Below are 16,122 nucleotides of genomic sequence, written 5' to 3'. Positions count from 1 at the left end.
ATTTGATAATTCAAGATTTAAGTAAATACATGTCATCTTTTTCTCAAATATGTAAAGTATAACATCCGGTTTACATATTTTAAATATGCTGGTACCCACCTACACATACATGAAAATGCTCAGGTGGGGGGGGGGGGGTGATCCTATGTCGCGGTTTTCACTTTAAGTGGGGAGGCAGGGGTTTATATAATCCCTGGGTTTATTGCAGGGGTTATATGACAAAAGGAAACTGGAATAAGTGAAATCCGTGAAGCAGTCATATGAATTTCATTCATCTTCCTAACCGCTTGATCCTCACTAGGGTCGCGGGGGTTGCTGGAGCCTATCACAGCTGTCTCCGGGCAGTAGGCGGGGGACACCCTGAATCGGTTGCCAGCCAATAGCAGGGCACACAGAGACGAACAACCATTCGCACTCACACTCACACCTAGGGACAATTTAGAGTGTTCAATCAGCCTGCCATGAATATTTTTGGAATGTGGGAGGAAACCGGAGCACCCGGAGAAAACCCACACAGGCCCGGGGAGAACATGCAAACTCCACACAAGGAGGCCGGAGCTGGAATCGAACCTCTGCACTGTGAAGCCGACGTGCTAACCACTGGACTACCGGGCCGCCCTCATGATTTTTTTTAAACAAATACAGTATACAATACAATGCTGTATTGAATGAAACCTATGATTAAACATTATTTTTCAGTTTCAAGCATTAAAAACCTACAAAAATATAAAACCATTTTCTTACAATTGACACTTTGTAATGTTTTGTCGACATTGTGGGTTTTGTCATGGAGAAAATTTGGCTGTAGAGCGATGAGGCACTGAGTGGAGACTGTTGACATTAGTCTACAGCACCTAACGGTTAGGGCCTAACCCAATCAGCAATTCACTCGAAAAAAAAAAAAAAACCTACACAAAAAAAATCTGTGAAACAGTGAAGCCGTGTAAGTGATTTTTTTTAAACTATAGCGGGGGATTACTGTACTTCTACATTCCCAAAACTCTTTTGGGACTGTATGCCATGCATGTTTTGGCAAAACATGCATGGCAGTGTAATGGAATCCTCGAAATCGTCCTAAGATGTTATTGTGAGCGCGAATGGTTGTTCGTCTATGTGTGCCCTGTTTTCGTCTGTCAACCAGTTCAGGGTGTACCCCACCTGTTGGCCAAAGACAGCTGGGATAGGCCTCAGCATGCCTGTGACCCTCGTGGGGATAAATGGATTATTAGAACATGGGTGCATGGATGACTGAAAGGATGAATTTGGTTATGCACCTTTTTAGTGAACCGATAAATACTTTGGTATTCATTTTTTAAATTCTCGTGGTATTTAGGAGGTGCTAATGGTAGTTATGTTTAATTGTCATTGGGATTATAAAGGGGTCTTGAAGATTCTCCCCTGTCAAGGGGCCAAAGGGTGTGAGCAGCTAGAGGGTGCTATTAACTTGCAAACTGAAACTCCTTTTGCAACAGGTGGGGCATATGTTCAATAGTTTCAGTCTGTTAAGACAGAGCTGTAGACTTGTTCGTGTTGAATTTTGTTTTCTATTCAATTCGTCTTTAAAACGAGACATACGAGACAGAAGTTACAATAACCTTCGGGATAATGATCCACAAACGTTTGCGCTCACCGCAGATTTAGCGGACAATAATTTTCAGAGGGGAGGTGACCAGCAACTATGAATTATTCCTCTATGAACGTCCTTCAGACACTCACTTGCTTGTGAATCACTTTTTCCATCCACATTACTTAGACCGGGCTCCCTTCCAACGGAAGACAAGCAACTCAACCTTTTCCTTGCCGTCAGAACCAGTGGAATGAGTCGCTTTCCTCTGCATAGACTCAGTACTGAGGTGCGATTGACAACGAAACATTTTTAACGACTGGACTATGACAGTGTTCGCCAAAAGAGTACCGGTAACTTTACTCGGACTATTTTGCTCTTGGATAATAGCAAATTTACAGTAGGTGGTCTTGAGATATGTTGAAAAATTAAAACATCGCTGCCGTCAGGGTTGATTCTGACGTGCTTGGACATGGACCTTCAATTGATTATTTGGCTCATCTACTGCTTCTTTCTACCAGCCGTCTTATTAACAGGTAAGCCGTCGGCTTTTGACTTTTTAATTCATGAAAACAGTCAAGATATGCGTGGCATTGTTCTCCGTACAGTAGTTTCCAAGATCCGTGACCGAAACTGACGTAATCTCGCGTGACGAACGAATGAAAAAAACGACAACACAATTTTCATTCCTTTTCTACACGGACATGTTACTGAAAGTGATATTAATGTTTTAGCGCATAACGTTTGCTTAACAGTTCGTTTTATTTTCAATTTACAAACCCATCGGGCTCATCCCGGTCCCCCCACCCCGTGTCGGAAAACATGGAGTAAGTTTAGGAAAAAAACATATCGATCAAGATGTTTAGGGGCAGGTATCTGGAAGTTCTGGACAAGGAGACGAGTATTCAGATTCTGATATTTAATACCTGTAGGATACTCCACACAATTTGACGTGGAATGTGGATCTGCTGTGGAATGAAATGTCAGGTATTTACATAGCAACGGACATAAACAATATGAGATATTTGTGTGCCTTGCATGAGCGCGCCTTTTTTCCATGTTCGGAAAGTCCCTGTGCACTTCTACATTTATAAACACAAGTTTCAATATTATTTAATGTAGGCTAAAGAGACTCTCGGTCTCTATAAATACACTGGCTAAACCTCAGTGGGACGAAAAAAGACATGTACAGGACAGCTGTTGTTGGTAGAAAAATATATATATTTGGACAGAAAGAGAAAAGAAAAACATACAGATTGAAAGGGAGCGTGTCCGTCCGACCTCGAGCGTGGTGTTGTCTCAACTCCACTCGCTTAGCTGTTGTCGTGGCTAGCAGTGTTGTGTCCAAGGACCGGCAACCCGAGGCCAAGGCCAAGCCAAGGACTTGGAAAAATTTCCGAGGCAAGGCCAAGGCCAAGGACTTGAGAAATTTTCCGAGGCCAAGGCCAAGGAGCACGGACTGATTTTGAAGCTGAGGCCTAGCCGAGGACATGTATAAAACAATGCTATCATACCACTTGGCATGTCTTCATGATTTACAACACCCCTCCATCATAACCCCTTGCACTCCCTAACGCTTGAATGAAGTGTTTTTATTGAAAGAGTAGAACAGTCAGGGTACGTGTTATTTACACTGAGAAAAACAAAAATAAAAGCATATGATATACTGTACATTTATGAATTAATGTTTTAGTGCAGTAGTTTCTTAATATGAAGCAAATCAACACTCAACAGGGATGACATGGCACGGAAGACAAGTTGAGAAATGACTTTGCATAGAAGTCAATCACTGAGTGCAGAAAAAGCGGTAATCTCTGCAGTGATCATTTTACAGTTTACCGGCAGCGAGTCCCAGGGACTCGCTGATCAGAAAAGTATGAGTCCCATTATGTATTGAGAGAGTCCCAAATTTCGAATTCTGAAACGGTCTACTTATTCAATTGCATATGATAATAACACAAACAACATATACATACAATGATAAACAAATGCTGCAAAAATTTAAATAATTCAGTAGCAGGCCTGAGGATTTCGGAAATTCATGGTAACCGTTTTTCGGTTCCGTTGGATTACCCAATGGGAAACCACGGTAACTAATGTTGGGTTCCGTAAACGTTCATTATGGGAACCCATTTTTCTATTTTGACTGATATTCATAATCAAGAATTCTGATACTCAAAAGTATAATGTTTCAGGGGTAAATGTTTGAAACCATGCATTAACAATGAACATTACATCAGCAGCTATGTACTCCAGGTTTATTCCAAATAATAAATGGATCAAAAACTGGTGTAATCATGTGGCATCATCAGAGTATTTTTTCCAATCTCAAACTGAAAGGATTAATTTACTGGTAATCATTAATACAGGTAAATATTGATGTGGCTTTACATCCTCTTCCCAAGACGATGCATGTGTAATCTACTTTCAATTTGATGAACACATTTAACACACGTCATCATGAGTTCTACCAACAGTTAACATTAGCATTACTACACATTGTGACGAAAGTTTTATTCATAAAGTTGCCTTGCTACAACCAGTAAATTAGAGTATAACCAATACTGTTTCATAATATTTTTCATAACGATTAGCCTACAAATCTAATGACCAACTTGCCTCGTAATTGTGCCTCTCGTCGTATCTTGCTCTCGTGTTCTGTGCATACATCCCAGGTGAGTTAATCAGACTTGCATTCCCATTTCTTAAATGCCGTAATTAGTAGACCTTTGTGAGTTTTTATCGCCACCATCTCAAACTTTCATCCGCGCGGTATCTCAGTTTGCGGACTAAAATAGCAACCCGGATGCGCACATAACGTTATCTGTTGTTATCTGTTATCTGTCAAAATTTCTTGAAGTTCAACGAAAAGAAGACAGAGGTGATATTGTTTGGCCCCAGTGGACCTTGTACATTCCATCCTGTAGACTTGGGCCCCCTATCTCCTTATCTGAAATCAACGGTCTCAAACTTGGGACTTAAACTGGACAGTGATTTCAAACTCGATCGGCAAATTGGTGCCGTTGTTAAATCCAGCTTCTTTCACCTTAGACAGCTGGCCAAAATAAAACCTTTCCTCTCACATGAACACTTTGAGACAGTAATTCAAGCCTTTGTCACATCCCGGCTCGATTACTGCAACGCCCTGTACTTTGGAGTCAGCCAGTCCTCCATCAAGCGCCTTCAGCTGGTACAGAATGCCGCTGCTCGCCTCTTGACTGGTACTCGTAAGAGGGAGCATATAACTCCTACTTTGGCATCCCTTCACTGCCTCCCCATTCATTTTAGAATTATTTTTAAGATCCTCCTCTTTGTTTTCAAATCTCTGAATAATCTCGCGCCACCTTACCTCTCTGAGCTCATACGCCCCTACACCCCTGCCCGGCGCCTCAGGTCTGTGGACCAGTCTTTGCTAGACGTACCAAGAACTAAACTGAGGCTCAGAGGGGATCGAGCCTTTTCTGTTGCTGGTCCATCTCTCTGGAATGACCTCCCACTGAACATTCGGCAAGCCTCCTTGCTGCCCATCTTTAAAGCCCTCCTCAAAACTCACTTGTATTCTTTGGCGTTTGACTCAGCATGACTTAGATTTGCTATTGGTTTTACTGCTTGGTGCTTTCTACCGCCTTATTACTTATTACTTATTACTGATTCGTCTTACTGTTTATTGTATATGTTAAATCGCTCCATGTACAGCACTTTGTATGCAGCGATGGCTGTTTGAAAGTGCTCTATAAATACTGTTGACTTGACTTGTTGACTTGACTTGTTGCAACACCCCCCCCACCCCCAACACTGAAAACAAAACAAAACGAAAATAAATTAGAAGAAAGACACCCACACACCACACCACAAACATACATACATGCACAGTGAAATTGCGTTGATCACACAATCAACTCGTGTGTGGTGACTTTTATGGTTAAACTATTTTTCGGTACCATTAAAATGACGCCACATAACGACACACTACCGGTAACGATTGCGACCGTGAAATGCTCAGGCTTGGCGTATTTTTCCTAATTTCCTTGCGTCCCAAAAACGCATATTATTTGGAACTGTGCATCCCGTGGGAAAATAATGCGTCTAGGACGCGGGACGCAGAGGTAACGAGAAGCCTGAATCTCTAAACCAGGGGTGCCCAAGCTTTTCGGATCGAAGATCTACTTTTCGATCAACTAACCACATGGGATCTACCCTTACCGACGTGCGCATGCACACGCACACGCACACACACACACACACACACACACACACACACACACACACACACACACACACACACACACACACACACACACACACACGCCATGATGAGAAACAGCCTGAAACTGAGGCATGCGACGCACTTCAGCATGTTAACTATCGTAGCTCACAAGTACCATTTTAAAGTGCTTCCCTGGACCCTCCTAGATTCCTATTCTTTGTCCGTGCCCTCGGTGAATTGTACACGAAGCAAACTCTGAATGAGAAGAATGACAATAAAAGATAGACCGCAACAGCTCTTATCACAAGCTGCAATTGCAGACTGCTGAGCGCTAACAACTTCCGGTGACGTAATCTGGCGCCACCGTAAATTCAAGATTTACCTGCTTTATTTTATTTTTTTAAATATTTATTTTGTGAAAATGAGACTGATAGGATGATTAGGGTGCAGCGTACATGATACAAAAAATATATATTACTAACATGTACAAAGACACACAAATGGTTGTTTGTTTATTTTTCTCCTCGACACTCTTCAGATCTACTCGGGACCTGTTTTAGATCTACCGGTAGATCAGGATCTACCTAATGGGCACCCCTGCTTTAAACATTCTCTGGGTACTACTATTATTACAAAGACCACTAATACTACATTAATTAATTTAATACCTTCAACTTCACAATAATAATAAATAATTTAATCAACCATGATTTTAAACTATGTATTATCAATACAGTATTCATTATTCCAAACATGAGAAAGCATTCAGCAAACAACTGGAATCAAGCAAAAGGACTCCAAATCTCAACGACCAAACCTGGAAGTGAAGTACCGGCATTATTGACTCCAGCTGTAACGCAAATTACTTGGTTCAAACAAACATTGTTACAGAAAGGCTTTTTGCTATTTACGGTTTGTCAGCTTTGATTACCCTTATAAATAAGTAACTGTGTACAGTGGACCACCACATACTTGTGGTTCAGAACCCACATATTAATCTGTTGGAGCATTTTTTTTCCAATGTTTTTAGAAAATATATGTTTATATGTTTTGTTTATTCCAGGGGATCCCCCATTTATCATGGAAAATGCTTATTCCCACTTTTTCAAGAATTCTTTTGTTTTAAGAAAAATATGTTAATATTTTTTTCCAGTGCATTTACAGTATAATGATGAATCAATTACCCAATTTATGGCTTTTCGCAGGCCTGCTCGGCCCTTATGCCTTGTAAATAGCGTGGATCCACTCTTCATGCAAATACCTTTTATCCTTGTGATGTATTGATTGCAATGATGCTGGTGAGTAACCCAACTAATTTGTTCTTTTTGCAGCTTGTCTTCTTCGCTACAATGTACTGTCCCTGGTATATTTTGTGTACCTCTTGTTGCTGCCGTGGTTTCTGTGTCCCAACAAACACACCATCAAAGGTGAGACCACCTGTGAATGAGTAAGCCTGCATGTCCAAATGAGAAAAGACATGTTTTAACACCATAATTTTTCTATTCAAGTTAAATAAAATGTTTTTTTTAGTTCATGAAATTGTATATATTAAAAAAAAAACGATTACTCCTCAACTGTATTGAAAGAGTACTTTAAAATAACTACTACTGCTTACATAGTGCTGTAATTGGAGCAAAAATAAGTTATACAGGGTCAGGCAAAATGATCTGTGACATTTGTAGGTTAAATAAAAGGCAAATAAAGTAAATAAACAAAAAAAAAGATTTTATTTTCGAAAAGTACATATAATCCCATTCTGTTTCATTGTTTTAAAAATTAAGTGGAATTCTGGCGGTGCGAGGTCGGACGGTTGAATTTCGTTTCAATGCAGATTCAGTAGCTCTGACGTTGGTAACACAAAACAAGATCGTGTTTCGAGCTGGTATGGCAGTGGTCCTCAACTAGAAATGGTGTAGGTCCACTTTTTTTTTAAATAAGACCAAGGTCCGGTCCCATGCACGGCGGTCATGGGGAGCAGGGCTATATGCCTATTTAGTATGGTCAAGCCAAGCTTATACAAATCAACACTCCTCACAACCAACCAATAATGGGGTGCAGGAAAATAACAATTACCGTATTTTCACAACTATTCGACGCACCGTACGGTTGGGCGCAGTCTCATTAATGGGTGACATTTCTGTATTTTACACATATACAGACCGCACTGTACCAATGGGCGCAGTTTTACAGTGGTAAAACATACGCCAGCTTAAAAATACGGCATGCATGCGCCCACGCTAACACGTTAGCTTGAAGCATACGGTAGCATGCCAAGACATACAGATACAAGCTAAAAACACGTTTTTAAAAAGGCAACGAAAGCAGAACTGAGTTTGGGTGTATTTTATTTAGCCATCGTACAATGTTCTCACGTTTTTCGATCAATCATCACCCAGAAATTCATCAAAGTCCTCATCCTCTGTATCAGAAGCAGAGTACTGCACATCCCAGTTGTCATTGAACGCATCACATGCTAAAGTGTGAGTTGCTACGCATTGCCGAGCGGAAAGGAGCAGCAACAGCAAAGTCAACATTTCTCTCGTGTGAAGCTTTCCCACATTTGAAAGTAAAGAACAGAGCGAAACATGGTGGCAGCGCGTGTGTGTGTAGAAAGAATTGAAGGAATGTGCAGTGCAGTTCTTCCACTAAAGGTGAATGCAATGTCTGAGGCATTCAAATAGTATTTGAGGACGCCATTGTGATGTTCATTTACCATGTTGTGGTGTTCTGCTGTTAAACAGCTGCAAAGATCCCGGGTCGACGGGAGCAAAACTGCACACAATCGAAACCTCGCGCGATTCGTCTTGTCTAATTGTCTGTGTGCGGTAGTGATGTGTCGTTCGCGAACGAGCCGGCTCCCAGAGCCGGCTCTTTGAAGTGAACGATGGGAGCCGGCTCCTCATTGGGAGCCGGAAGGGGAGGGTTACCCACACACACAGACACACACACACACACGCACACGCACACGCACACACACACACGCTGCAGTTTAGAGAAGGGGGAGGGGTTAGAGAATAGACACACACAGCAGCACACTGAGCAGCACGCAAACAAGGCAGACGAGGAGACGAGAGAGCTAGTTAGTGAAAAAAAACAACACGGTGGAAAGTGGAAAGGTGAGATAATGGATAGGAAACGCTGTGAAATATGGACTCATTTCAATTTAATTGATACAGTGCACTCCGCTTAATAGAACACCATTGGGCCGAAGCGCTTCTGTTCTACTAAGCGGGGTTTCTATTAACCGGAGACACTTTATTAGGTACACCTTCAGACACGTCGACGACCAAGTTATGCACGCAGAAACCCCCCTGCTGACGAGTTAGAAGAGATATTTCGACTGTGGACGTCCATATCTTTAATCAAACAACAACTTTAATCAACTTCAGTCAAACATCTCAAATCACGAGAAAAATTTCATTACTTTTGTCTGGAAACAGGAGTCCGTAATTTTGCGGTTGACTTCCCTCTCAATCCGCTGGATAAGAGGGAAGTCCTGGAAACCGCGGGCGTACCTTCTGAGAATCCGGCAATGCATCGTATCGTCTGAGTATGTCCTTCTTATCCGCAGGTGATAGCCCTCGTCTCTTGAATGAAGTTGAAGCCATTGTGACGTGCGTGTGTCTATGTGTGGAGTGACGCGTGCTACCTGTTACTGTATACGGCTAGAACTACCGCGTTTTCTCGCGATAGTGGTACAGTATCGCGATAGCTACACTTCGAAAACCACTAGTTTACAATGTTCATTGCTTACGGCCTATTCTATTAAGCGGAGATCTGTTCTACTAAGCGGAGTATCTTTATAGGAAATTGCATTAGGCAAATCTGTTCCAGAGCCTTTTGCTCTATTAAGCGGATTACTCTAGTAACCGGTGTTCTATTAAGCGGAGTGCACTGTAGTTCAAAGGCAGCATGTAGACTGTGCAAGGTTAAAATATCCCATAGATCAGGCTCCACAAATAACCTGCACAGGCACATCAGAAATGTCCACCCATCAGTACAATTTGAAGAGAAAAGACAAGCAAGGGAACCAGCTATGAATGAAAGTGCTAGTGTGTCTGCAACTGTTGCTGCAATGTCACAACTGCCTAGATGTACAACCCAGAGCTCTATGCCACTTTATGCAAAAAGCTATAAAACCAGCAAAACACAACACAATTGACGAGGAACTGGGTAAAATGATTGCAAGGGATTTTCATCCATTTTGTATTGGCTGTGTGTTGTCGCAACATCTGTCCCCTCAGAGAGAATCTTCTCCAAAACAGGGCAAATATTAACAGAGAGGAGAAACAGGATCAACCCCTCAAAGCTGAGGCACTTGGTTTTTCTTCATGCCAATCTTCGCTAAACAGCAACAACAACAAGCAACGGCAGCCTTTCTTCTGGTGTAGTTCCCCAACAGTTTAAACATGCTGTGGTCCAAACCTTGATCAAGAAACCTGGTCTTGATCCAGATGTGCTGTCAAGTTACAGGCCCATTTCCAAACTGCCTTTCATTTCCAAAATTCTGGAAAAAGTGGTGCACATGCAGTTGAAACTTTTCTTGGATGAACATAACATCTTGGAGGTCTTCCAGTCAGGTTTCAAGACGATGCACAGCACGGAGTCAGCCCTGTTACACGTTTCTAATGACATCCTCCTGGCAAATGACTCTGGAGACCACGTGTGTCTGGTTTTATTGGACTTAACTTCAGCATTTGATACAGTGGATCACAGTATTCTGCTGACTCGTTTGCAGCACTTGGTGGGCATTGGCGGCAGTGCTGTTGAGTGGTTTAGGTCCTATCTAGCTGACAGGACCTTTTGTGTCAGCCTTGGCTGCCCTGAGTCACGCACTGCTCCCCTGTCATGTGGTGTTCCACAGGGCTGAATTCTGGGGCCTCTGCTGTTCTCGCTGTATCTGCTCCCATTGGGTTCCATCTTAAGGAAACATGGTATTCCCTTCCACTGCTATGCAGATGACTGCCAGATCTTTGTCCCACTGAGCAAGAAAGACGCCTTCTCATTAAGGCCACTCCTATCCTGTCTGGAAGAAATCAAAACCTGGATGGCACAAAATTCTTATTCTTATTCTTATTCATCCCATGGCCTAAGAGGCCGTCGGGGTGCCATGGTGGAGGTCTGGGCAGTCAGGGATCTCCAGCACCTTCGGTCCTTAGCTGTTCGTAGCAGGGTCTGGAAGCTGCAGTTAGTCCATTCCTTAATGTTGTCCATCCAGCACTTTCTCTGTCTGCCTCTTCTCCGTTTCCCTTCCACTGTCCCCTGTAGGATGGTTTTGGATAGCGAGGTATGCCTTGTAACGTGGCCATACCAGGCCATTTTGCGACGTTTTACCGTTGACAGTACGGGGTCCTGTTCTCCAGCGAGAGTGGTGACTAGCTGTCTGACATAGTCATTTGTCCGGTGTTCTCTATAAGATATATGGAGCATCCTTCTGTAGCTCTTGTTCTCAAAGGACTGAATCCTGCGTTCCGTGTCTGCTGTGAGTGTCCAACTCTCACAGCCGTATAGTAAGGTGGAGAGTACCAGGGACTTGTACAGCCTGACCTTCACCGTGAAGCTGATGGTATTGCTCCTCCAAATTCTGGCCAGTCTTGTCATGGCTGATGTTGCGATGCCTATTCTTGCTTTAATCTCCTTTGTGGAGCTGCCATCCTCACTCACAAAGGACCCAAGGTATTTGAAGTCCTTAACCACTTCCAGGGTTTGCCTGTTCAATGTGATGCTTGTTGGTGTTGTTTTACTGTGGCTATTGACCAGTATCTTGCTTTTCTCTGCACTTATCTCCATGCCATAAGCCCTCGCTACCTCTTCCAGTCTGGTGGTAAGATCCTGGAGTTCAGCTTCGCTTTTTCCCATAAGGTCTATGTCATCAGCGAACCGGAGGTTGCAGATGGGTCTTCCTCCGATGGATATGGAGGTGTGGAACTCTTCAAGGGCCTCGTCCATGATGTTTTCCAGAAAGACATTGAATAGGACAGGGGACAGAAGACATCCTTGGCGGACACTGATCGATGTTTTAAAAAGTTCTCCCATAGTGTTGTTAATGAGAACTGCACTACTTGAATTTGTGTAGAGTGATTGGATGACCTGGATGAGATTATTGTTGAAGTTGTAGTTTCGGAGCACCTGCCACAGCCCCTCATGCCACACACGGTCAAAGGCTTTTTTAAAGTCGATGAAGTTGTGGTAAAGGTCATGTTGATGCTGGAGGTGTTTCTCGATGAGTAATCTGATGTTAAAGATCTGCTCCGTGGTACTCCTTTTTGGTCGGAATCCTGCTTGTTCTTCTGAAATGATTTCCTCTGCCCTGCTCTTTAGTCTATTCAGGATGATCCGTAGTAGCACCTTGCTTGCATGGCAGATCAGGCTGATGGTCCTGTAGTTCTGACACTGCCTTGAGTTCCCTTTCTTAGGGATGGGAATAACGAGAGATTGTGTCCATTTTTGGGGCCATTGCTTGGTTACCCAGATATTTTGAGAGATGTGTGTGAGTACTTTTGTTGTCTCATGCCCTCCATGTTTCCAAAGCTCTGCAGGAATGTTGTCGATGCCAGGTGATTTGCCAATTTGCAGGCTCCTTACTGCCTCCTCCACTTCAGCCTGGAGTATTGGCACGTCGGCATCTTCGCTGGTAGTCTTTGTGGCGTCGGTGATTATGTTAAGGTTGGGTTTTATTGTGAAATTGTAGAGTTCCTGGCAGTAGTCTGTCCATCTTCTGGTTACTGCTGTCTTTTCGGTTAGCAGAGCACCGTCCCCATCTTCTATTATTGTTGCTGTATGTTGCCGTGTCTTTGTCAGTGTCTTCAATGTGGCGTAAGCTGCTTTACTGTTGCCCTGTCGTATCCCTGCATCTATGTTTTCACACTGCTCTGTGATCCACTTCTCCTTCGCTTACCTCATCCTCTTCCTGATATTTTTGTTCACCAGAGTGTGCTGTTCTGCTGCCTCTGGGTCATCCTTCTTGGTCCTTTTTAATGTCCTTCTATGGTCACACAAATCAAGGATGTCATCTGTGACCCACAGATTCTTTTTCTTTCTAAACTTCCCCAATACTTCTGTCGCTGTTTCTACGAGTATGCTCTCCATAGTGTCTGTTAATGAGTCTATGTCTTGTAGTAGGTTAAGTGTTGCAAATTTCCTCCTATGCTTGCCTCAAATATTCCTGCAACTTGTGGGTCTTTCAGTTTGTCTAAGTTGAACCTGATGCGTGGTGTACTGTGTTGCTTTTGTGTTTTAAGTTTGAGTCTGAGCGTCAGCAGTACCATATCGTGGTCACTTCCCACGTCCGCACCAGGAAACGTTCTGGTTTGGGCTTTGTTGATGCTTGACTTGAATCTTTGTGGGGTGAATATGTAGTCGATTTGATTGTGTGTCACACCATTTGGTGAATGCCATGTCGTTCTGCGGGAGATTTTATGTGGAAACAGTGTGTTGGCTGCGGTGAGCTTGTGGCTCCTTGCGAATTCCAGAAGTCTTAGCCCTCTGTCATTCGTTTCTCCTAGCCCAAAACGTCCTGCTGTCCCTTCCCAGTGCTCATGTGCGTCTGTGCCTATTTTGGCATTCCAGTCTCCCTGGACAATGAGAAAGTCCTTCTTGGGTGTTGCCTTGATGGTGTTTTCGAACTCCTCATAAAAAGTTTCTACTGCATCATCATCATAATCCATCGTTGGGGCATACACTTGTATGATAGTAATATTCATGGGCCGCGCAGCGATCCGGATGCTGATGAGCCTGCTGGATATAGGCATGCAGCTGATGACTGAGTTAATTTTGCTGTTGTTGACAATAAAGCCAACTCCATGTTGGTGTCTAGATTCCTCTCCACTATACCATATCTTGTGACCTTCTTCTGTGGTGGTCTCACCACAGCTGGTCCACCTAACCTCAGCCATTCCCAAGACGTCCCACCTGTATCTGTCTAGTTCATGGGTCAGCTCTTTCACTTTCCCACAGGCATACAGTGTGCGGACATTCCATGTACCAATGACGGTATCACTCCTTGGGAGGCTGTGATGACTTGATGGTGTTCTTGTCCCAGTAGTAAACTTGTCGTCCCCACCCTGGGGCAAATCAGTGGGTAGCGCGGTCGTTGTTTTTCCGGGCCTCGACCGATCCGGCATGTGTGATCCTGACTGTTTATTCCTCATGACATTTCAGTAGGCGATTAAACTTGGTGGTGCCTATCTCCTCTCCAAGCTCTTCACCAGGGGGCCAAGGACCCCCCGGTTACCCTTGTCTAGTTTAGCCTGCCGGTCGAAGCAGTTTACCGTGGTGTGGCCGCAGAAACTCTGCTACTTGGAGCCATAGACAAGAGCTGGGTGTTGGTGAGGACCAGTTAGGGATCAACCAGCTATAAAGCATCAGCAATGCAGCTGCGACCGTATCGCCCTAAAGGGTACTACCTCTCCCGTACACCCCATACACCACGGCACAAAATTACTTGAAATTAAACGAAAAGAAGACAGAGGTGATATTGTTTGGTCCCAGTGGCCCTTGTACATTCCATCCTGTAGACTTGGGCCCCCTGTTTCCTTATCTGAAATCAACGGTCTCAAACTTGGGCCTTAAACTGGACAGTGATTTCAAATTCGATCGGCAAATTGGTGCCGTTGTTAAATCAGGCTTCTTTCACCTTAGACAGCTGGCCAAAATAAAACCTCTCCTCTCACTTGAACACTTTGAGACAGTAATTCATGCCTTTGTCACATCCCGGCTGGATTACTGCAATGCCCTGTACTTTGGAGTCAGCCAGTCCTCCATTAAGCGCCTTCAGCTGGTCCAGAATGCCGCTGCTCGCCTCTTGCCTGGTACTCGTAAGAGGGAGCATATAACTCCTACTCTGGCATCCCTTCACTGGCTCCCCATTCATTTTAGAGTTATTTTCAAGATCTTCCTCTTTGTTTTCAAATCTCTGAATAATCTCGCGCCACCTTACCTCTCTGAGCTCATCCGCCCCTACACACCTGCCCGGCGCCTCAGGTCTGTGGACCAGTCTTTGTTAGAAGTACCAAGAACTAAACTGAGGCTCAGAGGGGATTGAGCCTTTTCTGTTGCTGGTCCCTCTCTCTGGAATGACCTCCCACTGAACATTCGGCAAGCCTCCTCGCTGCCCATCTTTAAAGCCCTCCTCAAAACTCACTTGTATTCTTTGGCGTTCGACTCAGCATGACTTAGATTTGTTCTTGATTTTACTGCTTGGTGCTTTCTACTGCCTTTATTACCAATTCGTCTTACTGTTTTCTGTGTATGTTAAATCGCTCCATGTACAGCACTTTGTATGCAGTGATGGCTGTTTGAAAGTGCTCTATAAATACTGTTGACTTGACTTGACTAAAGACAAGCTAAAACCTTTACCTGAATGCTGCTTTTTTTCTTATTGTTTTACAAATTTTAATTTATAATTTGTTGTGTGGTATTCAAAGCTTATGTCACGTCGCGTGTCCGCCAGCAGGTGGCGGGTTTTTTCTCCTCCGCCATCTGTACACCTGTCCGTAATTTCGGGCTGATTACCTGCCTTTATTAAGAGACTCCGGCAGTCATCTCACTGCCGGAGAATTCCACGCCGTGCCATATAGCTCTCGCGCTCGATTTCGCTATTTGTCGTTCGACCTGTTGCCTTTTTGCCTTACGGCCGATTACTCTTGTTATTTGCGTTTCGCTTCTAGATTTTGTATTAATTGTATTTCCGCCAATTCAGGCCCCCCTCGCGTCGTCTTGTTTTCCGCGAGCGTTTTCAGTTGTAGTTTCCTTCTTTGTTATTCCTGGTCCTTATTTGACCAGCGTTTTGTGTTACCGTTTTTTCCCTGTCGGGCTCTTTCTGTTTTTGTCATTAAAGACACTCTTTTCTTTGATTCTTTCGTTGTCTGTTTTTCCGGGGATCCAACCCTTTAGTTCCTTGTTCTGCTCGGAGCGATCGTTATCGCTTCGGGCAGAACGTGATAGCTTACTTATGTTGTTTTACTGTAAATAGTTAAAACCTTGTAAATATACTAGAGCTGTCAGTTTAGCGCGTTTTTATTGGCATTAATTTAAATGAATTTTAACGGGATTAAAAATTTTCTCGCGAGATTAACGCGGCACACGTCACAAGCGGATGTTACGTTGCTCTATAAATACACCAGAAACAAAACAACAAGAGCGCTGCAGAAGTCCACGCCCATGTCTGTTTTGCCAGCCACGGCGGCGCGATACACCGAAAACCGAGTTTATGAATGGAAAGTTTACTTTTAAAAGGTTGCCATATTGCTCCACTGACAAGACCAAAGTCATCTGTTCTTCTCTCTCTCTCTCTGTATCATACAGGTATACGATGTATGCCACTGACGCGATTGTTACTTGTTTGGAACTA

The 16,122-nt window shown here is 43.6% G+C and overlaps 1 protein-coding gene across 3 annotated transcripts in view; it reads left to right on the top strand.

The window, feature by feature from the left end:
* The first annotated feature begins 1,473 nt into the window (after positions 1–1,473).
* Positions 1,474–16,122, top strand: part of piezo1 (piezo-type mechanosensitive ion channel component 1) — a 157,587-nt gene continuing 142,938 nt past the window's right edge. For 2 of the 3 annotated variants that reach the window (XM_052080973.1, XM_052080974.1), the window contains exons 1-2: positions 1,476–2,100; positions 7,103–7,198. In XM_052080973.1, coding sequence (XP_051936933.1) covers positions 2,037–2,100; positions 7,103–7,198 — 160 coding nt within the window. In that variant the 5' untranslated portion in view covers positions 1,476–2,036. Of the gene's footprint in view, positions 2,101–7,102; positions 7,199–16,122 lie in introns of all 3 variants that reach the window. The other variant, XM_052080977.1, reaches the window with a different exon arrangement.

The sequence above is a fragment of the Hippocampus zosterae genome, chromosome 11 (genome assembly GCF_025434085.1).
Source record: "Hippocampus zosterae strain Florida chromosome 11, ASM2543408v3, whole genome shotgun sequence".
Taxonomy (NCBI): domain Eukaryota; kingdom Metazoa; phylum Chordata; class Actinopteri; order Syngnathiformes; family Syngnathidae; genus Hippocampus; species Hippocampus zosterae.
This window is presented reverse-complemented; position numbering and strand designations above follow the sequence as displayed.